Raw genomic sequence first — 27,050 nt, forward strand, 5'->3', positions numbered from 1 at the left:
TGAAGCTGCATCGCAATGAGGGGCGAGCGGGGCGAGCCAGGGGTGTCCTGGATGCTTTTATTTGAGTTCCATGTCCCAATAAAACTGCCCCCGCCCGCCCTCCCTCCCCCATCCCGCAGTTATTGAAAAGCTGAGGCACAAAACCCAAAAATACTGAAGGCCAAAAAAACAGACTGCAGTGCACTAGCTCCGAACGTCTGGCCCCTCGCTTGAGGCCATAATTAATTTGAGATTTATTTTTATTGGAGAACCCAGTCTCGTCTGACCTTAGCCAAACAAGACTTCAGCGAGACCCTTGATGCGCTTGAATGGAACAGAATATTTCTCTCTAACTTCTCTTCAGGCGGCCGTGCCTGCTTTGAATTTGTTCCTCAGACTTCATATATTTGGAGATTTACAGGAAAGATTTAAAGCATTTTTCCCCTTAGCATTCACTCTCTCTTTTCTTCCCTTTTCGCTCCCCTTTCCCTCCACACCTCCTCTCCTTCTAACCACGGGGCTAGGAGAGCATAGGGAGGGCTGGAATACAAAATTCCCCGGATCCAGCATATTGGGAGGGGGCGGTTTTCCTGTAAATTGGGAAAGAATGGAGCCATTAAAAGGTTGCAGAGCTGGGGACAGGGTTGGTTGCTGCTGCCTGAAGACGGAGGTCACTGGAAAAGCTCGTCCCCTGTGCCCGATTTATTTTAGAAAGTTCCAACGTGCCACAATTCCAGGAGAAAAACAACTTTTCTCCCACCTCGACTTAAATTCAAGGCGTGTCTTGAAGGGAGAGCGGGAAGGAGCAATGCCAGCCCTTCCCGATGCTCAGCTTCCAATGCTCAGCGCGGGGCTGAGCACGGGAAAGAGGCACGGGGACAAGGAGAGGGATTTTTCTCTTTAAAGCAGAGAGATCGGTGCAAACAAGACCTAAATCCTTAAGCTCCAAGTTGTCATAAGGCGTTAATCAACGACTTGCTAAAAGTCCGACAATTTAGCAGCGTTTGTACCCCGAGAAATGGGTGTCGAAAATGGGAAGAAAGAGAAAGAATTGGGTATAAACGTAATTAGTGACGGCGAAAGGTGAGTGAGAAGGAGTTCAAGCAGCTCCTGTCCCCGAGGCTACCGCAGTGCCCACCCTGGAGGTGCCTGTCCCCTCCTCCGAGCCCGGGGGAGCAGGACTGGAACCCTCCGGGGTGCCAGGAATGGGGAAAATGGGGAATAAAAAAAAAGAAATAGAAAAAGCAGAAAAGGACAAAGCGCTGGAGGATGCACTCAGTGGGAACATCAGCACCCGGAGCGGGGAAAAGCCAGCCCAGGGAGGCTTTGGTTCTTGGGTTTTGCCTTTCCTGCCGGGCTCAGGCTCTCAGCAGCTCCTGGAGCACGGGCGGGTTTGTGCCCGCTCCAGCCGCATCCCTGAGCACCTGCGGGCTGACCCCGCACGGCTCTCCTGGCACCAATCCCGCTGCAAAGCAAACGAAATCCCGGGATATTCTCTCCTGGCCACCTGTCCTCTGCTCCTGTCCGCCGGGACAGGGACGTGTCCGTGCCAGGCTTTGGCAGCGCCCGCTCCAAAGAAACCTCCACTGTTTTGTCCTTAAAATAAGAGTTTACTCCCTCTCTCTTTAGGGCTTCTGTAAACTTTCCAGCGCAGGCAGAGCAAGAACAAACCCAATATTGTTCCCAGCCACGCAGCCCCTTTTCCCTGCATGAATATCCTTCTTTGTGCTGCACCACAAACCTTGGGGCTGCCTTAAACCCGGGCTTAAAGCGGGAACCCCGCGCTTGCCCTGAGGTTCCTTCCCGAGCAGAATCCATCTCCGTGCCCTGCGCAGGGCTGGGGCAGCAGGACCGCGGGGGTCCCTGCAGGGGGACAGGAAACGCGGGGGTGACACCGGGACAGCCGCTCCTCTGCCCCCGGGGCTCCCCTCCTGCTCCAGGGGACCTCCCGGAGGGGTCTGGCCTCGAGGAGCAGGAAAGGAGCTCCAGGAAAAGCAAAGTGGCTCCAGGAGCAGGGAAGGGGCTCCAGATAAAGAAAAGGAACTCCAGGAGAAGGAAAAGGGCTCCAGGAGCTGGAAAGGAGCTCCAGGAGATGGAAAGGGGCTCCAGGAGAAGGAAAAGAGTTCCAGAAGCAAGAAAAGGAGCTCCAGGAGGAGGAAAGTGGCTCCAGGTGTAGGAAAAGAGTTCCAGGAGCAGGAAAGTGGCTCCAGGAGTAGGGAAGGAGCTCCAGGAGGAGTAAGGGGCTCCAGGAGCAGGATAAAGGGCTCCAGGAACAAGAAGGAGCTCCAGGAGCAGGAAAGGAGCTCCAGGAACAAGAAGGAGCTCCAGGAGCAGGAAAGGAGCTCCAGGAACAAGAAGGAGCTCCAGGAGCAGGAAAGGAGCTCCAGGAGCAGGAAAAGGGCTCCAGGAGCAGGAAAAGAGCTCCAGGAGCAGGAAAAGGGCTCCAGGGGCTGGGAAGGGAGAGAGGCTCAGCCGGCCCCGGGCTGTCTCGGGGAGGGCAGGGCACGGGAAGCGAAAGCAGAAGCGCTGAGTGTGCGAGGAGGAGGCGATAAAGGGGAATGAAGCGTTTGGATGTTGCCCAAGGGCAGAGAAAAGCGCAGGGTAACAATGAAGCCCCAAATGATCCTTGTGCCTTTACACACATGTGAAAGCTCAGGGTAGGAGGGGAGTGAGGGCTGCTGTGACCTGGAGGTGCTGTCACAATGGTAATAATTAAAAAAATCAGAATTCAGAGGTCATGTTGCTTTGCTTCTGGCTCTAATTCTTTCCATATCCCTCCAGTCAGGATTCCAGTGCTGTCTTCTTTTAAAATTTAATTTCCCAATTACATTCTGTGTTTCATTCTCTAAAGTCAAGTCCTCGTGTTTGGATGAGATTAGCACCCTCTGATCCACTGTGAATTATTAAATATTCGCAGATCAGCCAGTCCCTAATGGTCTGAGGAATAGAAATTCTTCAACAGTTATGCAGAATAAGCCATGAAGGATCAAAAATTTTTTTTTTCTAAAAATTCCCAGCCCTCCATTGAATTAAGGCCCTTACAAGAAGTGAGTGTGAGAGAAAAGCTTGGGTTCCCTGTCAGGAGTTCTGTGGGATTGGGTTCCTCTGTCAACAGTTCCATGGGATTTGGTTCCTCTGTCAGGAGCTCTGTGGGATTGGAGTTCCTTGGGATTGTGTTCCTCTGTCAGGAGTTCCATGGGATTGGGTTCCTGTGTCAGTTTTATGGGATCGGGTTTCCCTGTCAGTTCTGTGGGATTGGGATCCCCTGTCAGGAGTTCCATGGGATTGGAGTTCTGTGGGATCAGGTTCCCCTGTCAGGAGTTCTGTGGGATTGGGTTCCTGTGTCAGGAGCTCTGTGGGATTGGAGTTCCATGGGATTGGGATCCCCTGTCAGTTCTCTGGGATTGGGTTCCTGTGTCAGTTTTATGGGATTGGGTTCCCCTGTCAGGAGTTCCATGGGATTGTGTTCGCTGTTGTGTGGGATCTGTTTTGAATGCTCTCAATGACCCCTCTGTGCTGAGATGGAAATCGAGGTTCCAGCTCTGAGCTCCAATCCGAGTGACTCCACACAAAAATCTTTGTTAGAACGAAGCATTTTCAATGAAATCCTCCTCTGCCTCCTGCAGCTCCCTCACCTCAGCCTCAGCCTGCTTTTGGAGAGCCATGACAAGAACCCCGCGGCCTGAAGGTGTCCCAGGATATTTGGTGAATTTGTTCCTCCTGGGATTCCTGTGGGACACCCTGTAGGGTGTGGGAGACACCCTGCAGCTGCCCCCTTTGGGCCCCAGCCTGGTGGGAGGAGGCATTTTCTGTCCAAGGCACAGAGGAAACCTGAAGTGAATGCACACTGTCCATCTGTTGGGGAGGATTCGTAGAAAAGATCAATCCCCATCTCTCTTTTTCTGGTGGGGGTGGTGTACACATCCCACAAAAATAATAAAGAAAATACTTCTCCCTTCCATAAGGCAGCAAATAAGGCTTGGTAGAGAAAGAATGACATTAATAATAAGAAGGAAGAAGGAGACGCAAGAAGGAGACGCAAGAAGGAGACGCAAGAAGGAAAATGGACACACAAAGAGAGAAGGATTGGGACTCAATCATCTCTCAATCTTTTCCTTTTCCATCTCTGTGCTCCCCAGAGCTTGGGAAGCCCTCCCAGGTGAGGGTGGGGCAGCAGGGAGGGAAGGAAGGCAGGGGGGTCTCAGTGGGACCTGGTTCAGCTGCACCCACCCTCAAGGATGGGGAGAGGCAGCAGCAGAGGCTGGGGGTGCCCTGCCCAGGAGCACAGAGCTCCCTGCACCAGGGAGGGGATCCACATCCACATTTCCACTGCCTGGAACATTCATCATCCCAGCAATTCTGTGAGCAGGCACTGGCAGAGCCTCTCTGCTGCCTCTGGGTGCATTTGGGTCACTGGGAGTGCCACCAAACCCAGAGGAGCAGGGACTGACCTCACCCATGTGCTGAGGGTTCAAACTTCCCTGAATTCCACCACACTCCCACCTTTATGAACAGCTCTGGATGAGCTGCCCAGGCACCTTTTGGTCCCTCTGGGACAGAGCTGCCCAACTCAAACCACCCAGAGCCAGTGGCAGACCTTTCCTTTGTCTCCAGAGGATTTCGGGTCAGACTCGATGGAAATCCTGTTAATTTTTTAAGCACAGCTACAAATAATTTACCCTGTGCCATTAGTGTGTGAGAAGCTCTGCAGACAAACAAGCAGAGACAGAATCCTTGCCCAAAATACCCTCAGCTGAGCAGGAAGGGCTGTGTCAGAGGCAGAGTCCAGCAGCCACAGCTCAGGCCTCCCTCCACACTGTGAGTCCCGCCTGGGGAGCTCTCCCTGCTGGATACAGCACAAACTCCTGGGAGGAGAACCCTGGCCCAGCCTTTTCCTGCAGCCCTGCCCTGCCTGAGGCTGGCACAGCCAGGGACAGGCTCCCCAGTCCTGCTGCCATGGTCACTTTTTCAGGCCTGGGGCTCACTTCCACCATTCCAAAGGAATTTTGCTCCCAGCAGGAGCAGCCCTGGATCTGCTCCCAGCCCGAGGCAGTGACACCACTGCAGAGGATGGCACAGGGCCTTCCTCTCCTCATTGCAGCCAGAGCATCCCAGGGCATTCCCTGCATCCCCACAGCCAGGCACACACTGGGGAACCTTTCTGTGCTTGAGCTCCAAGGAATTTACCTTTCCCAGACTGGAATTCCAGCTGTTTTCCACAATTTCTGTTCCAGAATCTGATCCAGAGCTATGCAAACTTACTGAGCAAAATTACCCCAAGATTCCCTGCAACACCAAGGTGGGAGTGGGATTTGGGGGATATCAGCCCATGAGGAACCCTGCCCATTCCTGGCTGGATTTGTTGCAGTGATGTGGAGCAGCTGCACAAGCTCAGCCAGTGCCACACGACCTGGGATCATCCCAAACTTGCATTCCCACTGCTGATTGTCCCACAAGTGCCCAAACTGAGCCATGACCTCGGGATTATTCACAGGAATTATTCAGTGGATCATCCCCAGGAATCCTGGGGCTCAGATCATTGAGAGAGGGAAAGGGGGGAAAAAAAGAGAGACCAAATTCCTGTAATAAATTATTCATTACAAATTATCCACCCAGCTGTAGTTAACACCCTCCTGTGTTTCTTCAGGGACAGGAGAGGCTTGTGGTTTAGATTTTCCCTAAGTGCTGCTGCATGCAGGGCTTGCCTCAAACGTGTAACCCAGATGTCCCAGGCTTGGTTTATTTACATTCTTGGGAGCTGTTGTGAAAAAAACCCTATATGATGTCAAATATAATAGAGAGCTCAACTGAGGTATAAAGGGACAAGGCTGTGCCAACCCTGCTTGGGTTTTTGTTTTAATCTTTAGAAAAGAAAGAAGCAGAAGTGGTTTATCGGAATATATTGTAAGATCCTTTTTTTTAACTATAAATAAATAAATATATAAATGCAAACAAGTATTTAAAGTGCAAGATCTGGTAATATTGGTTAAAACCAAAACAAGGTAATACCAGTTAAAAACCAAAACAAGGTAATATCAGTTAAAAACCAAAACAAGGTAATTTTCCCACTAAATTACATGGAAACATTCGAGCACAGAAACTTCAGGAGCAGAGAAAGTAATCCCAGTGTCACACAGCACTGCCTGGTGTGACAATCCACTGCTCCAGCAGCTGAGGGAGATGTTTGCCTTTAACTCATTCAATATTTCCCCCTCTAAGTCCATTCTGAAATGGACCTTGCAGGAACCACCCAACTGCACAGATCATCTTGCACAGGGAGCTCAGGAGCTGGCACGGCAGAGAAGAGAAAGGAAATTCAGCCCTGGCTGAGGACTAAGGGGGGCTGGGGCAGCAGAAAGCTGGGAGGAAATGGAAGAAGCACGGTGACAGCTCTGGGATAGAGCCCGGGAGCACAGCCCCATGTGTGAGCTGGTTCCAGAGCAGCAGAGCAGGAGCACACGGGAGCTTAACACAGCCTGAGCACAAATAACCCAGCAGCAACGAGGGGTAAAAGACAAACCCACTTGAATTCATTGTCTGTCCCCGATGATACAACTTCTGCCTCAGCCCTGCACGTTTCCAAAACAATAAATTTGATATTTCAGTCTCTGACCCCTCTTCCACTGAAGATCAAGGGATTTTTTTTCCTGCTAAATTCAGTAAGAAAGGGAATGAGATTTTCAACCAATACAAACGACTGAATTTGGGAGGATTGTAACTTTTGACATTACCTGTTTAAAGATGCTGTCATGTCTTACCTTGACGTAAGACGAAGTGTCTGGTACAGTCTGAAACATCCTTACTTGTTTATTAGATATATTTAAAGGTCCTAAATTTGACCTGAAATAAATCACAAAAATACTCCCAGTCATATATTTGCATATAGAAAAATAAAGGAATAAAGCCTGATCTGAATAATAAGATTGGTAATAAAATATAGAGGGGAATGATCAAGCATTTAAATGTTACTTTTAAAGGACAGAGAACCACATCAACACAGTAACTAAAATCAAGTAAGATGCTCACAAAGCAGGGGTTTATTTCTCTTTTTTAACACCAGTTTGGTTTTTCCTTTGGATTCTCCCTCCTCCTCAGGAAAGGAGCCTTCTCCACGTTAGACCAGAGCAGAGGGAAATGTTTGACATTTGATTAACTGAATTTCTTAGCCAACAATTAAAAGCCAGCTGAAATACTCATGTTTTCATGTCGAGCCTAGTTAACCCCATTGACTCGTACCCCGAGGTTTCCCCGGGCTGAGTGAGGGGCAGTTGCCTCTCCTGGCTCATTGAAACCATCCCGAGCCATTGACCCACCGGCCCCGACTGATTTAAGGAACCTTCCCCACCAACAATAATTAAACCATAAATTAAAAAATACTCCAAAAGGAAGCATCGCTGCAAATATTAAAAGAACTCTCGGGGTTGTCAATCCCGTTTTCATCTGGGGTCCTGCTCAGGCTCCGTCTCAGACTCAGGGCACCCCATCTGTTTTCCTGCACTCCCCAGATTTGATGAGCCCCTGGTGAACCGGGAGTTTTCTGCCTCCAACCCCAAATCGTCCCTGCAGAGATTGACAGCGATGGTGCAGAACGCGATGCTGTGCGGGGAAACAAACCCGCAGCCACCAAAACATCCCACAAACCGATTTCATTTGTCCTCCCTGATCCTCTCGGGGTCCTCAGCCCTTGTGGAACGCGCCAGAAACAATTAGCAAAGTGTCATTAGCGAAGCGTAAGTGGTGAATCATTAAGGATCACCCTCACACACATCCCCGCCTGCCGCTCTGTGCTGGAGGGAAGAGTCCGAGATGGAGCCGGGAATTACCGCAGGGAAGGGACCCGGCGGGACGGGAGGGATGCGCAGGAGCCGCGCAGGAGCCGCGCAGGAGCCGCGCAGGAGCCGCGCAGCCCCGGGGGCTGGGCTGGGATTTTCTCCAAGCTCCTGAGGAAAAGCTGTGGGGTCCTGACGGCTTGTCCCGGTCTGATCCGAGCCAGCCCCGGGTTAATTACAGCCCCGCGCTAATGAAGCTGAGACCCCGCAGACACCCCTGGAGCCGCGGAACCTTCCGCGGAGTTCAGGGAAAGGAAAAAAGAAATAAAAAACAAGAAAAAACCCCACAGCTCAACAACTGCAAAATAAAATCTCGCTATCTGCACGTAACCCCCCTTTAATTGATTTTTAAAGTATTTATTGCCCGTCCAGCTGGCACGGGAGGGCAAGCGGCTCTAAGGCGGACAATGTGTTTCTGATAAGTACAATTCCTTTTTTTCCTGTCGTCCTCCCTCCTAACACATTCCAGTTTCTTTTGCTTCTGAACTTGCGACGGGGGGTGGGGGCAGGCAGAGCGGAGGGACAAGGTAATTTTGCCTCGCCAGTAAATTTTCTGGGGTCAAGGATTCCCATATTGGTTTTCCCCGCTCTCCTCTTTACCCCTGATTAGCGTCCCCCTCCCGCCTCCTCTACCTCCCTGTTGTAATTACGCCTGTGCATGTAAATAAATACATCTGCATATGTTGGAGCGGCTCTCAGGAGCCTGCAGCGCATTATTTATCAATCGGCTCTCCCTGCCAGCGTCAGCCGCGGTGGAAAAAGGCCTCTTAAACTACTTTTAGAATCCTTATTCTTATTGCTATGGTTGAAGGACTCACCTTTTAGAGCCTTTCCCCTCAGCCAGTGGCAGAGCAGTTTGTAAAGATCCAGGTTGAGACCAAGCCCAGCTCCCCCCCGGCTGTGGAGCGCTGCCCTCGCCGCTGCAGTTGTGCGGGGAGAAGAGAGAATTCAACTTGTTGGATCCAAAGCAGCGCCGAAGTTAAAATTCCCAGCCCATCCAGACAGGCTGCATCAAGCAGGCATTTCCTCAGGGGGCTTCTGTGCTGCTCGCAGCTCCAGGACGTGCTTTGCTTTCCTTTCCCTTGCTTCTCTGCCCTCTACTTTTCATTTGATTTCCGTTTTCCCCCCTTATCAATATTCCAGCTGTTCCCTCAGATTATTCGTGGCCATGGGACATCCTCGCCCCGTGAGCCCTCCTGGTGCTATGAGCGACTTTAAACAACACTCCAAAAACAGAAAAAGAGAAAAAAGGAAAAAAAAGGAAAAAAAATTCCCAACTTTAAAAAAAATATATTGCTGAGGAGTCAAGCCGAAAAGAGACGCTGAGTGGAGCTCAAGTGCTACTTTAAATCCCCTTTTTAAAATAAGGAAGTTTCAAATATCCGTTTTTAAATCATCGGTCCTTATTTTGAGGTTTTCTTTCCTGACTCTTACCTAGAAAAGAGTTAACCCGAAGCATGACGGAGCACGCTGCAGATGCACAGGCTGGGAGAGCGCGATGGAATCGGCTCCAAACGATTCTTTTGGTTAAAGAATTCCGCATTTCTCCCCGCAAGCCGAAACCTCCAGCTCTTTTTAGCTATTTCACAAGAGCCTATCAAACAGTAACGTGTTCAGGAGGGAAAGGAAACACATCTTCAATCCAGGGATGGTTTTTCCCCACCGGAGTCAAGTTCCTGGTGCATTTTGTCATCTCAGAAACCTTCACAGACAATATTTTGTTCTAACCTGGGCAAAAACTTCCAGGGATTTTAGTACAACATCAATTTTAAATGCAACCCTCAGAAGGGTTACCAAAACTATTTGGAAAATGTTCTTCCATTCTCTATTCTCTTTCTCTCCTTCCCGGCTTTGCCCCAAATTCCAACATATTGAAACATTTTTCTCCTTAATAAGAGGAACATATAAAGTGAAGGGGTGAAAGGGCAACCTGGGAGCCGTGCCTTGAGCTCCGCACACAATTTACTCCCTGGTAGACGAGGCGTTTAGCATTCCTCCCAATTTCCAAGGAAAACAGACTCAGACCCGGACCCGGCAACCAGGGACCTCGCCACTTTTTAATATAGAAATTCTTCGGATTCTTTGTTGTTATTGTAATTGTTGTTGTTTGTGGTGAGAGAAAGCCTTTCCCAAGGTGAGGGGACGGGGTTTTAGGGAGAAGCTTCCTTGGGATGGAAGGGAAAGCAAAGCGACAGGAGGAACACGCAGGAGGGAAGGGATCGGGGCAACAATCAGGACAGAAAGGGAACAGGGGAAAAAAACCCTCTAAAATAAAAGCAGGGTTGTCATCATTAAAGGCTTTTTTAAAATCGCGTGCAGGGGTTAAAAATGCTCTTTGCAAGCCTTAATCTCATTATTCTGCGAGGATGGGAACAACGCTGTGCCCAGCCGGGACCGCACGGGCTCACGTTTCAAAGCCATCGCTCATTCTTTTCTCACGTTTCCACGTGTGAATTACACAGAACACGGCTCGGGAGAACCCGGGCTCCGCTCTCGTGGCCACCGACGCCTCCTCCCTTTCCCTGGCAGGGCAGGGAACCCGCGGGTGCATCCCTGCCCCGATCTCATTTTCCTCTCGTTTTCCTGCACTTTAAAGCAATCCCAGCCTGGCCCCGGCTGGGAGCCCTGAGCACACCACAACCTGCCATGAAAAATCCTTTAAAGGTTGGCGTTAACGGGAGTTTGGGATGTAAAGCACTCCCAAGTCCAGGGGAAACGCCAGCCCCGAATCCCGAGCTGGGTTTGCTCCCCTTGTAACCAAACCCCAGAGCCGAGGGAGAGCCCATGTGGCCAGTTCCAGCCATCCTGGGAGCTTTACTAGCCCAAAAGAAAATTGCTGGCAAATTGGAAACAGCTGTAGCGTCGGAGACTGAAAACCCCCAAGCACCATCCCCCTGCTCCTGGGCAGGGAAAGGCGCAGGAGTTTTGTTTCCTCGAACATCTCGGGGGCACAGCCCCATTGCAGCTGCTCCTGCCCAACCCGTGGGTGAGATGCTCACAGGCGACACTGCAGCCTCCGTGGGCTTTTAAAGATGCCAATGAAATCTTCCCTGGCCTCCTGTCCCTGTCCCTTTAACGGGGTGTGAGCGGCACAAACCCAGCGGGTTCCACCCCACAAAGGGATTTATCCGGGCACTGCCAAGTGCAGACAATTGCTGCCGCCAACGGAACGGTGCAAAAGCTCCGAGCCCTGCAAAATGTGCTCTTTTCATGTTTTCTATTTATTAGCTACGCTAAGAGAAAACAGACTCATATGAGTCCCAAATGGAGGCAGGGTATTAAAAGAGGCATGTGAATGCTCCAGCAATTACAGCTGAATTTGATTAAAAACGTCATGAGGGCTGCAAAAGCAGGAGTTACCTGATACACTCACCCCGAGGTTGCTTTAGGATGAATTATAACACAATTCATTTTATTTTAATAGGTCACTATAAGATTAACTGTTTAAGGATGGAGCTGTGCTATAAATGTTTACATCAAACCGGAGAGAAGCAAGCTTTCCTTTCGGGTTGTTTAGAAATAATGTTTATTACATTTTAAAATTCCTCAACATGTTAATTAGGAATAAGGGGAAAGTCTGGGAAGGCAGATGGAGCTCCAGTGCTTGACATGGAACCACACACATGCTGCTGTGCTTCAGTTTCTCCTTCCTGGCAGGGAAATGTGGGGTTTTCAACTGTTCACAGTTCAAATAATGACAATTTGTTGGCCTCTGCTCCTCTGCCAGGCTTGGCCCACAATTTAATGGCGCCTCAAAAGCTGCCGAGGAGAGCAGCCACAGGGGAGGTGCCACTGCCTCATTGGCCACCACAGCACCCAGATCTGGGTGTTTGGGGGGAAATGGGAGGGTCCAGCAGTGACCAAGGGCAGAACCTCCCCGGGGTTCTGAAGGATCCCAAACACCTTCCACCCCCTGCCCCCACTGCAGGCACCTCCACTTTGTGCTTTAGGGGCACAGGGGTCACATCCCACAGGTGAGTCCAGGAGCTGGGGTAAAACCAGGCTCCTGAATCCCTGGATTTGGGAAGAAATGGTGACATAACATCCAGGGAGAGATGTCCAGCTGGGTTTGCATCTGCTGTGCTGCTGGGGGGCTTGGGGACAAGATAAAAACCCTCTGTGGCTGCAGTTTGTGCTATCTTAAAGCAGCATCTGATATAAAGGTACTTTTGCATAGCTGGAGCTGCAAGGAGCAGTTAAATTGAATTAAAATGAGCCATATTCCTGAAATTAAGTTATTAGTCTGAGAGAAAAATCCTCTCCGTTAAAGTTTATTTTCATTTTCCATCGTTAAAAAGGACAAATTTAGAATTTTAGCATGAAAGATATTTTCTGTCATAAATTACCAATGCAAAAAGGTTTAATTCAGAAAGCCCAGAAAGCTCTGAAATCCCCATTTCAGCATGGATCTGCTCCTTCATTTCCACTAATTAATTTAATCATTAAAGGCACTTTGATGAAGTCCACTGAAAATCTGCAAAGCCACTGTAAGGGTATATCTGTAATAAAATGTGTATCTGTAAATATTTTTGGGACAAATATTTCAGCTTTGCTAAATCACTGTCCAACGGGAAAACCACCTTTGAAATAGAATATGCTTCACCCTAATATTAGTGATGGATGTGATCAGTGTATTCAAATAAATAATCATAAATTAGTGATAAAATCATTATCACAACACAGGGAAAGCTTTAGTTCCAGAGATAAAATGAGGGCATAGAAAAAAGGGATTGCTGTCATTGTTGGATGTTATATTATTCCTGAAAAAGGAATGTTAGGTGAAGGTTCATGAGTGCCCCAGGAATTTTAATTTCCTTGTTCCCTGTCTGTTGGATGGGAATGAGAACCTTTCTCTTTTCACTGTCTGGATTTGAGGACATGTTTGGAGTATTTATTTCGAGGAGTGTTTATTGTGGAGTTACAAAAAGTGAGAGTTTGGTGTTGGTAAAGTCCTGATCATTTACAGAACATGGGAGTTTCCACTCCTTTTGTTTATAAACATCCAAGGAAATGATTTAGTGTCTGTGGGATGTCATAGAACTGCCCTTAAACCAGTTTGGGTCGGGGACTGGTGTGAGCCTCAGTTCCTGTGGGTTTTTACCAGCCCCTGGAGAGATCCCCCTGAGGCTGTGGGGGGTGGGACAGGAGGGTGACATTTCCTGGACAAAGAAAGCCTCAGGGACCAAAGGCAGGAAGGAAAGTTCAGGGATGGGGTGATAAGAACTCAGACCCCAAGGCAGTGGGGTGGGCAGAGGTGGGACAGGAATCCTGGGGCAGAGGGGGGACAGGAATTCCTGTGGGAGAGGGAATTAATCCTGTAGTGGCTGAGGTGGAACAGGAATTTCATCCCTGTAGCAGAGGGATCTAATCCCTGTGGCAGAGGCAAGACAGGAATTCCTGTGCCAGAGGAATCTAATCTAATAGTGGGATCTATTAGATCTAATATGGGATCAATATGGGATCTAATCCCATAGTGGCAAAGTGGGACAGGAAACCCTTTGGCAAAGGAATTTAATCCCTATGGCAGGGGAGAAACAGGAATTTCAGTGGCAGAGGGATCTAATCCCATAGTGGCAAAGGTGGAACAGGAATTTCATCTCTGTGGCAGAGGGATTTAATCCCTGAGTGACAGAGGTGGGGCAGGATTCCTGTGGCAGAGGGATTTAATCCTGTAGTGGCAAAGGTGGAACAGGAATTTCATCCCTGTAGAGAGGGATTTAATCCCTGAGTGGCAGAGGCAAAACAGGAATTTCTGTGGCAGAGGGATCTAATCCTGTAGTGACAAAGGTGGAACAGGAATTTCATCCCTGTGCCAAAGGGGTTTAATCCCTGTAGCAGAGGGATTTAATCCTGTAGTGGTAAAGGTGGAACAGGAATTTCATCCCTGTAGAGAGGGGTTTAATCCCTGAGTGGCAGAGGTGGGACAGAAAACCCTTTGGCAAAGGGATCTAATCCCTGTGGCAGAGGCAGGACAGGAATTCCTATGGCAGAGAGAGGAGAGGAATCCTTGTGGCAGAGGGATCTAATCCCATAGTGGCAAAGGTGGAACAGGAATTTCATCCCTGCAGCAGAGGGATTTAATCCTGTAGTGGTAAAGGTGGAACGGGAATTTCATCCCTGTGCCAAAGGGGTTTAATCCCTGTAGCAGAGGGATCTAATCCCATAGTGGCAAAGATGGGACAGGAATTCCTGTGGCAGAGGGATTTAATCCTGTAGTGGTAAAGGTGGAACAGGAATTTCATCTCTCTGGCAGAGGGATTTACTCCCTGTGGCAGAGGCAGGACAGGAATCCCACACAGCCTCAGCCCACACCAGCTGTGCCCCTCCTGAGCAGTCCCCAGCAGGAGCCCCCACTCTCCTCTCCCTGCTGGACACGTGGCCCTGGACACTCCTCCTTTAGCCCAGGATTTTGGTGTTCAGCCCCTTCAGCATCCCTTCAGTGACAGGACACCCCTGGGCCATGATGTCACCTCGCAGTGGCACCTGCAGAGGCTCACCTGGTGGCCCTGGTGACAGCACTGCCACCCCTCCGAGGTCCCTGCCCCACAGAGATCCCTGGCCAGATGATGCTGACTAGAAAAATAGAAGAAAAGAAGGAAAATAAATGAAAAAGAAACCTCTTCCTCCAGAGGAGTTTTGCCTCTTCAGAAAAGAGAAGTGGCCCCAGTGAGCCCAGGCTCCCTGCAGGATTTGCTGTTGCTTTGCTTTTCAGTAAATTTTACATGAAGCACCTCTTCTAGAAGAGATAAAAATCTTCGTTTTTGGGATATAAAATTTGAGGTTGCCTTTGCCTTTGGCAAAGCTTCCCCTCCTTGTACAGCGTAGCTCCACAGTTTGAGGTCTTTATTCACTCTGGGATTGCTTCTTTCCTCTTTCTTTTTTTTTAATGCAAAACCCTAAATGCTTGTCCTGATTCTCCCTTGGAGCTTTCCTGGCCAACCTGGACTTGAGCTCTCCAGCTCAAGAGAGACCAGGCAGCCCCTGAGGACCTTTCTGGAGCTCCAAAGGGGCTCCACCTGCTCTGATCTCCACAGAAAAACAACCAGCCAAGCAAACACATCCATTATTTCTTCCCAGGGATCAATTCCTTGAAGATATCTCACCTTGTGAGAGCCACTGTGGATGGTGCAGGAGAGCAGGAGGGAAGGGAGGGAGAAGAAAGGCAGCCAAAACAAAAACAGCCATCAAAACCATAAACAGGCAGAGGAATGAAAAGGATTAAAACAACCCCAACCCCAAGGTGAATGAACGGAAAATAAATGAGTAAAGCAGCAGCTTGATGCCATTCCAAGGCTTTGACATGGAAGTGTGTTTCCCATTCCACTCTTTCACAGAGAAGGTTTCTCTCTGAATCAGATGAACCATAAAATAAAGAGGAAATTTAGAACAACCCAGAAGAAAGTGTTTTAGCTCTTCCCACTCAGGGCTTTCTCTTGAGGAGCTCTGGTACCTCACCCTTGTCTCCACAGTGTCCCAGCAGCTCAGGGCTCCAGGCAGGTTAAAGGGCTCCTGGAGCAGCCTCTCCGTGGGAAGGTTTGGGGGAATCACTGCTCCCAGCTGGAGGAGCCAGTCTGGGAAATGCCAATTGGCCAATGCTGTGAGTGAGAGTTTGCTGCAGCACGAGATGGCTCTGCCAGGGCTCTGCCATGCACTGCCAGGGCATCCCGGGCATCCTGAGCAGGACAGGGACAGCAGGAGCGGCTGAGCCCAGCCCTGACCAACTCTGGGCCAAAGAATCTGCCTGGGACAAGGGAGAGCTGCTCCCTGTTGGAGCTCTGAATGCTGAGAATTTCAGACTTTCTGTGCTGCCAGGCACTGACCCCCAGGAGAACACTGCATTGACCTGAGGCCGTGGAGAAGCTTCCAAAATGGAATGATAGCACTGGGATTGTGGGTGTGGGGTTTGGATAGAAGTGTGTGATAGCACAGGGTGGGAAACTTAGAGTTTAAGGGTTTAGAATACAGTGATATATGTAGAGCAAGAAGGAGGTTACGGGGTGGAGGCTGGTCCTTCTCCTTCTTCTCCCTCTTCTCCTTCTCCCTCTTCTCCTTCTCCTTCTCCCTCTTCTCCTTCTCCTTCTCCTTCTCCTTCTCCTTCTCCTTCTCCTTCTCCTTCTCCTTCTCCTTCTCCTTCTCCTTCTCCTTCTCCTTCTCCTTCTCCTCCTCCTCCTTCACCTTCTTCTTCTCCTCCTTCACCTTCTTCTCCATGGATTTGGGTGGTTTTGTGTAATTGGACAGAAAAGTCGACATTAGGGGCCAGAAAAGTCCACATTAGGGGCCTTGTTAAAAGTGAAAATAATTTAGGTGTCATTTCTTAATTGGACAGTTTAGCCTTAAAAGGCCTTGTAGAGAAAGATAGTGAGCCATTGTGTGCCTTGTTAGTGAAGAACTGCAGAGCTCACTGCTGTGAGACTGTGACATTGGTGAGAAATAACAACACCTGAGTCTGAACAGGAAATATTTTCTTGAGCACTTTCAATCTCAACCTTGACAGAAAAAAGAAGCCAGGATGCAGCAGTTCCCTGTGCAAGGAGAGGAGATGGCAGAAATGCAGATTTCACAGAAAGGTTTGGGTTGGAAGGGAACTTGAAGATCACCTCATTCCAAGCCCTGCTGTGGGCAGGGAATCTTCCACCAGCCTCAGACAGCAAAATCTGGAAGAGACGAAACCTGGATTCAAACCATTCACAGGGAAAGGTGTGGGGTGAAAGAGGAATCTGTAGGAAGGGGGAGGGAAGGCCTGGTTTCCTCTGTGCCAGCACTGGAAAGCACCTGAGGAATATCCTGGCATCCACAGCAGGGAAGGAACTGGGTGAGCTTTGGTCCCTCCAACCCAAACCAATCTGGGGTTCTGTGAATGCCCTCAGAGGTGCCTGGAGCAGGGACAGTGCCTGGGGCAGGGACGGTGCCAGGGACAGGGACAGTGCCTGGGGCAGGGACAGTGTCTGGGGCAGGGACGGTGCTAAGGACAGAGACAGAGCCTGGGACAGGGACAGTGTCTGGGGCAGGGACAGTGCCTGGGGAAGGGACAGTGCCTGGGGCAGGGACGGTGCCAGGGACAGGGACAGTGCCTGGGGCAGGGACAGTGCCAAGGACAGAGACAGAGCCTGGGACAGTGCCAGTGCCTGGGGCAGGGACAGTGTCTGGGGAAGGGACAGTGCCTGGAGCAGGGACAGAGCCTGGAGTAGGGACAGAGTCTGGGACAGGGACTGTGCCTGGGAAAGGGACACAGTCTGGGACAGGGACAGAGCCTGGGACAGGAATAGAGTCTGGGGAAAGGACAGTGCCAGGCACAGGGACAGTGCCAGGGACAGGGACAGAGTCTGGGACAGGGACAGTGCCAGGGACAGGGACAGTGCCTGGATCAGGGACAGTGTCTGGGGCAGGACAGTGCCAGGGACAGGGACAGAGTCTGGGACAGGGACACAGCCTGGGACAGGGACACAGCCTGGATCTCTGTTCAGTCCAGCACACCAGTCCTGGGGCCTTGGGGCTCACAGCTGGAGCAGGGACACTGCCAGGACTGTGGCAGCAATGTGGGGCTCACAGCTGGAGCAGGGACACTGCCAGGGCTGTGGCAGCAGAATGGAACCTGCTGGAGCGAGGGGAGGCCAGAACAGCAGCATCCAAAGCAGGGCTGGACAGTGCACAGGGAAAAGCCCATCTGCAAGTGGATGAAAATGCTGTGAACTCAGGGAGTTCAGCCAGTAAAAGCTGACCAGGACAGAGCTGGGGTGGGCCAGGGCCCTGCAGCTGGAGGCTGTTGGACGTCAGTGGCACTCTGCTCTCTGCCTGTCCTCTCAGTAGCTCAGATATGAAGGCTCTGTCATAAATTACAGAGTTTAAGGTAAAACCAGAGCAGCTGCCCCAAAGAAGAGTTTGCAGAAGTTTTCCTGCTTAGAAACAGCCATCAGAGCATGAAAGCTTCCTTCAGTTGGTTTCCAAAGGAAAGCAGACAGCCTCACTTTTCCATCCCACAGCCATGCTTACAACAGTTTTTGGGCTGCCAGAACAATGTGAGCTGCTGTTCTTGGATATAATTAGCCCAGATATTTTTGTGTTTGAAATACATTACAGACGAAGCCCACAGGCTTTTCCAGTTACCACCAAAGCCCTTGTGCACATGGGGATAACAGGTGATTATAAAAATAACATGGTGGCTATAAAAATCTCCTGGTGCCCATGTGAGCAGCTCCTGCCTCGTGCTGTGGGTTCTGAGCCACACTGGTGGCACATGGACAAAGACCAGGAGATCCTTTGGGGCCCAGGGAGCTTCCAGATTTACACAGCACATTTTAAAGCCCGGGTGGGATCCACTGAGCTGGGAGGTGCTGCTGGGCCCAGCTCGTGCTCCCAGTCCTGCAAAACCACGAAGGTTATTTCAGGGGCCTGCTTATGGGCTGAGGAGCTTCAGTTTGGGCTCTTCACTGGTAAACATTCCAGGGGTGTGAAGAGATCAGGATGTCTCTGCTCTCCATGGCAGGCAGGGACACTGCAGGCGAATCCTCTCTGCAGTCGTGACAGAGTCGTGACACTGAGCCACACCCCGGCACTCCTGAGGTGTCGGCTTGCTCGTGACAGAGTCGTGACATGGAGTCACACCCCGGCACTCCTGAGGTGTCCGGTTGCTCTCTCAGCTTTGTTGACTCTCTCCAGCCACCAGCCCCATTTCCTGGACTTATCTGGCCCAGCAGATTTCCCCTGCTCTCCCTCCTCCCGTGGCCATAAACACTGAACCTCCTGCAGGCCCAATCTGGGCTCGCAGCTTGTCGGGGCAGATAGCAGCAGATAAGGGCCAGGCCACATTGTCTTTCTGCAGCCTGCACCCGGAGCTCACTTTTAAATCTGAAAATGTTTGCTTAAGGAAAAGGAAATGTGCCTGTGTGTGCTGGGGGGCAGTGGGAGGGAGGGGGAAGAGGAAGGGAGCTGGTCCAGAGACCAAACGGGGGCACACGAGAGGGAGGATTGATGGAGATGGATGGAGATGGATGAGGAGAGCTCAGCACAGGCCCTTGGAGCCCCTGTGCTCCTGTTGTCCTGCCCTGGGCCCAAACTTTGGGCCATTCCCAAAGGAGGGCAGTGCACAGCCCTGGGGTGAGCAGCTCCCCCAGGCTCCCCAAGGCCGAGTTTGGCTGGAGTGACACACAGCTCCTCACACCTGGGAGGGACACCCATGAGAGGAGCTCTGCCAAGCCCCATGGTGGGACTTGATCCCTAAACCAGCCAAATTTATACCCAGTGCTCAAACTGGGATAGTAGGAAACCTCTATCCCTGCAATCTGCCCTCCTGCATGGATGAAAAGTGCTCTGTATTCCATGTCCCTGCAGAGCTGGGTGGCACCTTGTCACTTGTTCTCATCAGCAGAACAGACATTTCATTTCCCAGGTCCTGAGCAGGCCAGGACTCACTGCAGGATTTGGGAAGCTCAGGAGGGGCTCAGGACTCACTGCAGGATTTAGGGAGCTCAGGGGGAGCTCAGGACTCACTGCAGGATTTGGGAAGCTCAGGAGGGGCTCAGGACTCACTGCAGGATTTAGGGAGCTCAGGGGGAGCTCAGGACTCAATGCAGGTTTTGGGGAGCTCAGGGGGAGCTCAGGACTCACTGCAGGTTTTGGGGAGCTCAGGGGGAGCTCAGGACTGGACTCACTGCAGGGTTTGGGAAAGTCAGGAGGGGCTCAGGACTCACTGCAGGATATGGGAAGCTCAGGGGGAGTTCAGGACTCACTGCAGGTTTTGGGAAGCTCAGGAGGGGCTCAGGACTCATTGCTCTGGGGCTCTGGGGGTGTGGGAATGCTCCTGTGCTGGCAGAATGCTCAGGGTGGAGGGAAACTGGGGAGCTCTGTGGCTATAAATCCTTTATCCAGTGGCCCTGTGTAAGGCAGGGATGGTCCCTTCAGCTGTGTCACTGCAGCCCACGAGCAGAGATTTCCAGCACAGGTTTGGGCACAGTGACAATTGGTCACAGTGTCTGGGCACAGTGACAAAGCTCCCACGGAAGAGAAGGTCAGGGGGAGCACATCCAGCAGCCCAGGATGTTTCCCTCTGAGCGTGCAAAGCTTCCTTTTGATCTCTGAGGTCTCGAGATAGCCCGGGTTCCCTGGATCAGGCAATGGCTCAGGGCCCGAGGCAGCCCAGGACTGAAGGGAACAATAAAGGGAGTTCCTGAGCTGGCATTGCTGTGTTAATTTATGGATTGATTCCTGGTGCTGCTGAAGTCAACAAACCCAACAAACCCCACTGCTGTCTCCACTGGGGGCATGAATTTGGAGATTCAGATATGCATTCCCTGGGAAGCTGGGATCCAGCAGGGATGCAGCCAGCACAGGGACACCTGAGGGGCTGATCCTCCTCTCAGGACACACTTTAGATCCAGGCAGCTCTGAGGTGCAGGAAACAGCCACATTTTTACACAGCTTTGGCAACAAACACATTGGAAACAACCAGAAGCAGAAGGAAATTATCGTGGAATCCCAGAATGCTTTGGGTTGGAGGAGTCCTTAAAGCCCATCTCATTCCAAGCCTGTGGGCAGGGACACCTTCCTCACCTCATCCATTACGGGGCCTAAGAAAGCAAAGGACAAATTGGGCTGTTGGGCTGGCCATTGATGCCTCTTTATCGATGAGCCAGGCACGGCTCATTTGGAAAACTCATTTCCTGGGATCAGAGAGAGCTCCAGGAGCTGGGAGGGGAACGGGAGCTGCTGACTGAGCTGGGGACCAGGCAGCAGCTCCTTGAGCTGCAGCAAGATGTGTGCAAGGAAAAATCTGAACCTGTGGTAGTAAAGGGGTCCTGGTGGGACTGGCAGAACCCTCTGGGCCCAGGGGATGGCTGAGGGGATGGGTGGATGTGGGGATGGATGGATGGATGGATGGATGGATGGATGGATGGATGGATGGATGGATGGATGGATGGATGGATGGATGGATGGATGGATGGATGGATGGATGGATGGATGGATGTGGGGATGGCTATTTTATTTGCCAGGATCCCTGACAAAGGCAGGAATGATGAATCTGACTCCATGTTCTCAGAAGGTTAATTTACTATTTTAAGATACTATATTCTATTAAAGAATACTGAACTAAACTATACTAAAGAATACAGAAAGGATCCTTACTGAATGCTAAAAAGATCATAATGAAAACTCCTGACTCTCTCAAGAGTCCCGACACAGCTTGGCCCTGATTGGCCAAAGAGTGAAAACAACTCCCAGCAGAATCCAATGGAACAATCACCTGGGGGTAAACAATCTCCAAACACATTCCAGATGTGAGCACAACACAGGAGAAGCAAATGAGATCAGAATTGTTTTCCTTTTCTCTGAGGCTTCTCAGCTTCCCAGGAGAAAAATCCTGGGTGAAGGGACTTTTTCCAGAGAATGTGAATGTGACAGATGGATGTGGGGATGGCACATTCACTGATGTGCTTTGCTCCCAGCAGTGTTTGCAATCTGCTCCTCAGGCCTGTCCTGCAGCCTGGAGATGGGAGCAGGGTTCCGTTCCTCAATCCCTGAGGGATAACTGTGCCCAGTGCCATGGCAGCCACGGCTGGGTGCTGCTGGGAGTGCTGAGGGCAGAGCTGGCAAAGGACAGAGCCAGCAGCAGAGCATCCCTGGCCCAGGCTTTCCCAGGGACACCAGTGCAGGTCTCACACAGGGAGTTCCTGGGGCACCACATGGGGTTATTTAGGAAGGAAGAACAGCTCAATCCATGGGGATTCTCTACTCCATCACCTCCCCACACCATCTCTGGCTTCCCCCAGGAAAATCCTTCACCTGCTCATGTTTCCACAGTGCCACTGAAGGAGGAGGGCAATGAGAACAGAGGGCAGCTGCCAACTCCCAGCTTTTATGGCTGAGCCATCAAAAAATGGCCTCAAAAGTTCAAAGGTGGGATTCTGAAGGGTGGGGAGCTGCTCAAATACCACCCTGAGTGCCTGGGTGAGGGCAGATGAGGCCTGTGAGGGTTTCCCTGGCTGAGCCCCCATGGCAGAGTGGTTCCAGCTCCCGTTCCCATCCCGTTTCCTGCTCCCACCCTTTGATTCCCAGTGCCCGGCCACCCGTGACCACCCAGGGAAATGGGGCTGGCCCAGGCAGCCAGGGCCCTCGGTGGTGCCCCCAGGGGGAGGAACAGAGGCCATGATAACATCACCTCATTTCAGCCAGAGCCCATTTGTCACTGCCCATTCCCAGTGATCCCCCGGCAGGAGCTGCCACTGTCCCCAGCACGACCAGCACCCAAACTGGGGGCAAAGGTGACTCAGAGCCACCTTCCCTTAGCTGGGCTTCCAGACTCTTCCTGGGGTTCAGGACATTCAGCTCTGCCACACAAGGAGTGGCCCTGTGCCTCAGTTTCCCCACCCTGTTCATTGAGACCTTGGGGATTGTTGGGAAGGATGCAAGTTTGACAAGAAAGTCTCACAGATATGTGTGCTTAGCAGAAAGATTTTTAAATGTAGAGTCTGAAGAAGGAATAGAGATGGAAGCAAGTTTTGATGTAGAAGAAAAGAATTCCTGAGCCAGTCTCACTGGCTAACCAAGGAGGCAAAGGGTGTGTTAGTTAGAAGGGGTTTGTATGGCTTAGAGCAAAGGATAAACCCACCCCAAACAAGAGGTTGTTTGTACCAAGCAGAAAGAGAGCACAGGCAAACAAGCCTGCCGATGTGGCGAGTGGAAAAAAGGTCTCAGAATTTTCCACTGCAAGAAAACTGAAAAACAACTTCAAGCTTAAACTGTAATGTACTGACTTTGAGTGATTGGAGAATAGCAACATGAATATGGTAATTACAGTAGTTATGATAGGCTATAGATAATAGTTAAGGTATAGATTGGTTCTACTGTATTAAGATGCTCAGCAAAGTATAGAATGCATTGTAGCCAAAAGAAAAGTCTATAATGCATTGTAACCAAAACCAAAGGGCTCCAGACCTGCCTGCAGCTCACAGCTGTAGGCACAGCTCTGTCACCCACAACCCTGGACTGCTGTAACCTCTTGGATGGAATAAACTGCATTTTGTATACAATAAACTGCATTTTGGATATAATAAACTGCATTTTGGAGAGCCGCCTGGAGTCCTGCAACCCTCATTTCGGCTCTTACAGGGGATACAAAACCACCAGGAACTTCCAGGGGCCTGAGGAGCCCTGGGGAGAGCTCCTCTTCAGCCTGGGAGCAGACAGGCTCTCTCCCATTCCCATCCCATTTTCCTCCTCATCAAACAAGCTGTCCCCAGGCCCATTTCCCAGTGTTTGGGTTTGGTTTGCTACTGGAATCCTCAGCCATGAGCAGCAGCCAGATGGCAAAGGCAGCCTGAGCCAGCTTTCCAAGGAGTTTTCCAAGGAGCTCTCCAAGTTCCTGGCTAAGACAAAGACACACTCGAGGACAAATAAACAGAAACAGAGGAGCAGAACATCAGTGAGAGCAGAGCCCCAGGAGGGGGAGCAGCCTGGACTTGGGATCTGTCGGGGCCCAGGACATTGCTCTGGCTCCCTTGAGTGACTCCAGACCCTGGCAGGGGACTCAGAGACCACGGAGTCAAAAACACCTGTGCCTTCAATTTTAGCTCATGGAAACAATTCCCAACTTTGTGTGAAGAGTTACAAGCCACAAGAGTTTGAGTAGAATGATAGTGAATTAATCACAGGGTGAAAAAGTAGAATTTGGGGTTTTAGAATGGGAGTACAGGAGGCAAGATGGAGGAATCTGGGCGTGTCCTGTTCTCCTTCTTCTTGTCCTCCATCTTCTGCTGTGATGGTGCCACTTCTGGATTGGTTTAGAGTAGAGACAGACTGTCTAACATAGGTGATAGGTATTGGAAAATTACTGTAAATAAAGTACAGGTAGTTTTTAGTATAAAAAGCCAACACCACCCCAAGGGCAGGGACTGTGCCACAACCCGACCTGCTGGACAGATCTCAGCAGGTCAGAGAGAGAATGGAACAGATAAGAGAAAAAAAACAACCTTGAAAAGCAGAACCGAGGAATCTCGACTTCTTTGGTCACAGGGCTGGGAAAAAAGAGACTTTCTAATACCTGGGGTCATCTCAAACACAGAAACCTGAGAGGGATCAGAGAGGGGAGGCTGCAGCCTTGGCCTGGCCCTTGCCCACCCCAGCTCCCAGCAAAGGTACCAGGAGTGTCCTGGAGAAGGATGAACAGCACTGCATGGCCACTGCTCCTTGAATCCTTTCTCAGATACAGATCTCCTGTGGACAGCAGAATGAAACCAGCCTGTTCTTCTGTGGGATCAGAGTGAAACCAGCCTGTTCTCCTGTGGGATCAGAGTGAAACCAGTCTGTTCTGTGGGATCAGAGTGAAACCAGCGTGTTCTCCTGTGGGATCAGAGTGAAACCAGTCTGTTCTGTGGGATCCAGAGTGAAACCAGTCTGTTCTGTGGGATCAGAGTGAAACCAGCCTGTTCTCCTGTGGGATCCAGAGTGAAACCAGCCTGTTCTCCTGTGGGATCAGAGTGAAACCAGCCTGTTCTCCTGTGGACAGCAGAATGAAACCAGCCTGTTCTCTTGTGGGATCAGAGTGAAACCAGCCTGTTCTGTGGGATCCAGAGTGAAACCAGCCTGTTCTGTGGGATCAGAGTGAAACCAGTCTGTCCTGTGGGATCCAGAGTGAAACCAGCCTGTTCTCCTGTGGGATCCAGAGTGAAACCAGCCTGTTCTCCTGTGGGATCCAGAGTGAAACCAGCCTGTTCTCCTGTGGGATCCAGAATGAAACCAGCCTGTTCTGTGGGATCCAGAGTGAAACCAGCCTGTTCTCCTGTGGGATCAGAGTGAAACCAGCCTGTTCTCCTGTGGGATCCAGAATGAAACCAGCCTGTTCTGTGGGATCCAGAGTGAAACCAGCCTGTTCTCCTGTGGGATCCAGAGTGAAACCAGCCTGTTCTCCTGTGGGATCCAGGATGAAACCAGCCTGTTCTCCTGTGGGATCCAGAATGAAACCAGCCTGTTCTGTGGGATCCAGGATGAAACCAGCCTGTTCTGTGGGATCAGAGTGAAACCAGCCTGTTCTGTGGGATCCAGAGTGAAACCAGCCTGTTCTGTGGGATCCAGAGTGAAACCAGCCTGTTCTCCTGTGGGATCCAGAGTGAAACCAGCCTGTTCTGTGGGATCCAGAGTGAAACCAGCCTGTTCTTCTGTGGGATCCAGAGTGAAACCAGCCTGTTCTCCTGTGGGATCCAGAATGAAACCAGCCTGTTCTCCTGTGGGATCCAGAATGAAACCAGCCTGTTCTCCTGTGGGATCAGAGTGAAACCAGCCTGTTCTCCTGTAGGACCCCATTCCTGCTCATCCCCATCCTCCCACTGTGTCCTCTCCCACCACCCCAGGCTGGGCTGGCCCTGCTGAGCTGAGCAGAAAGTGTCACACCAGGGCCCTGCCTGGCTCTCCCCTCCAGCTGATTTTTATAAAATCTGTAGAAATTTAATTATGACTGGGACATCCATGCTTCAGGGAGAGGAGAGGAGAGGAGAGGAGAGGAGAGGGAGAGGGAGAGGGAGAGGGAGTTAAATTAGAGGGATGAGCAGGAACATTGCTCCAGGTTCCACTGTCAGGAGCCCAGCTCAGCTTCCCTGCAGCTCTGAAATGCCTCACAAATGTCTCTCAGTTTCAGAATTTCTTCCCAGTGTTTTCAAACTTGAGGTATCCTGGTTTGGTAGCTGTCAAATGCTTTTTTATTTGCACCCTGAGAACCATTTGGTTTAAAAAACCCTTTAATTCTACATCAAACAGCACAACAGCTCAGGATTTAGGTGGTTTGATTCTGTCAAAAATAAATATTTCATTATTAAAAAATAAACAAAAAATAAAATAAAATAATGAAAACTAAATAAATATTTTCATGATTCCTTCCCCCTTTCTTATTTTTCTTTAATTGTTTTAATGTCTGGTTATTTATTAGTCAAATATATTTAATATATTAAATATTAATATATTAATATAATCTAGTGTGTTATAATATGAATACATATTAATATAATATAATATAATATAATATAATATAATATAATATAATATAATATAATATAATATAATATAATATATGTTTATATGATGATATACATTTTAATGATAAAATAATATAAATATAATGACTATATTAATATAAGTATATATTTATATTTATTTAATATATTTAATATCTGGAAATTTTATTATTTTAAAATCTGGTTATTTAATAGTCAAAGCTTCAAAATCACTGACGAATCAGGAAGTGCATTTCTCACCCTGCTGGGTGGAATGGCCTTTCCTGGGGTGCTTGGCCCATGGCTGTTCCTGTCCTGCTCCCCCTGGGACCATGGCACCCCCAGGTGTGAGGGTGGAGAGCCCTGAGTTTGGGGCTGGGAGCTCAGGGCTGGTGACATTTCTGCTGTGGACACCACGATGGTGACACTGCTGCCATGAATGCCAAGAGTTACCAGAGGTGCTTTGCTCCTGGGCACCCTCAGTGCCAGAGGGATCAGCCAGGGCTGGGCTGAGGGGAGAGGATGGGCTGGCTGATCCCATGGCTCTGTCTGCCTGGGAATTCTGCAATTCAGCCCTGATGTCACCCAGGCTGGAGATTTGTGTCCATCAGAGGAGATTTCTCCTGGCAGCACCACAGGGACCATCCCAGGCCGGCAGGTCTGTGAGGGAAACCATCATCTCCCACCCCACACCTCTCTCTTTCCATCATCTCCCACCCCACACCTCTCTCTTTCCATCCCCTCCTTGAGAACTCCTTGTGCTACTGTAAAAATTGGTAACAACGATGTGATTTTGTCTAGTAGGAATCATTCTAATGTTTGTATTTGTAATTTTGTTAAGATTAGCTGGTGTGATTTTTCACACTTGGCCCCAGTGACCCTGTGGTGGTGTTCACAGGGGTCCCAGGATGAGGGAAGAGATGAGAATGTTGACTCCATGTTTCAGAAGGCTGATTTATTATTTCATGATGTATATTATATTAAAAGAAAAAGATATATTAAAACTATACTAAAAGAATAGAAGAAAGGATTTCATCAGAAGGCTAGCTATGAATAGAAGGGAATGTAATGCTAATAAAATCTTGTGACTGACCAGAGAGTCCGAGCCAGCTGACTGTGATTGGCCATTAATTAGAAACAACCACATGAGCCCAATCCCAGATGCACCTGTTGCATTCCACAGCAGCAGATAACCATTGGGTACAGTTTGTTCCTGAGGCCTCTCAGCTTCTCAGGAGAAAAGATCCTAAGGAAAGGATTTTTCAGA

The 27,050-nt window shown here is 50.1% G+C and overlaps 1 protein-coding gene across 1 annotated transcript in view; it reads right to left on the reverse strand.

Annotated features, from left to right (window-relative positions):
- Positions 1-9,027, reverse strand: part of FLI1 (Fli-1 proto-oncogene, ETS transcription factor) — a 91,263-nt gene extending 82,236 nt beyond the window's left edge. Inside the window, exons 1-2 of the mRNA XM_054517103.1 lie at positions 8,627-9,027; positions 6,738-6,819 (exon numbers count right to left, since the gene is read on the reverse strand). Coding sequence (XP_054373078.1) covers positions 6,738-6,776 — 39 coding nt within the window. The 5' untranslated portion in view covers positions 6,777-6,819; positions 8,627-9,027. The remainder of the gene's footprint in view (positions 1-6,737; positions 6,820-8,626) is intronic.
- Between the last annotated feature and the right edge of the window lie 18,023 nt (positions 9,028-27,050).

The sequence above is a fragment of the Molothrus ater genome, chromosome 22, assembly GCF_012460135.2.
Source record: "Molothrus ater isolate BHLD 08-10-18 breed brown headed cowbird chromosome 22, BPBGC_Mater_1.1, whole genome shotgun sequence".
Lineage (NCBI taxonomy): Eukaryota > Metazoa > Chordata > Aves > Passeriformes > Icteridae > Molothrus > Molothrus ater.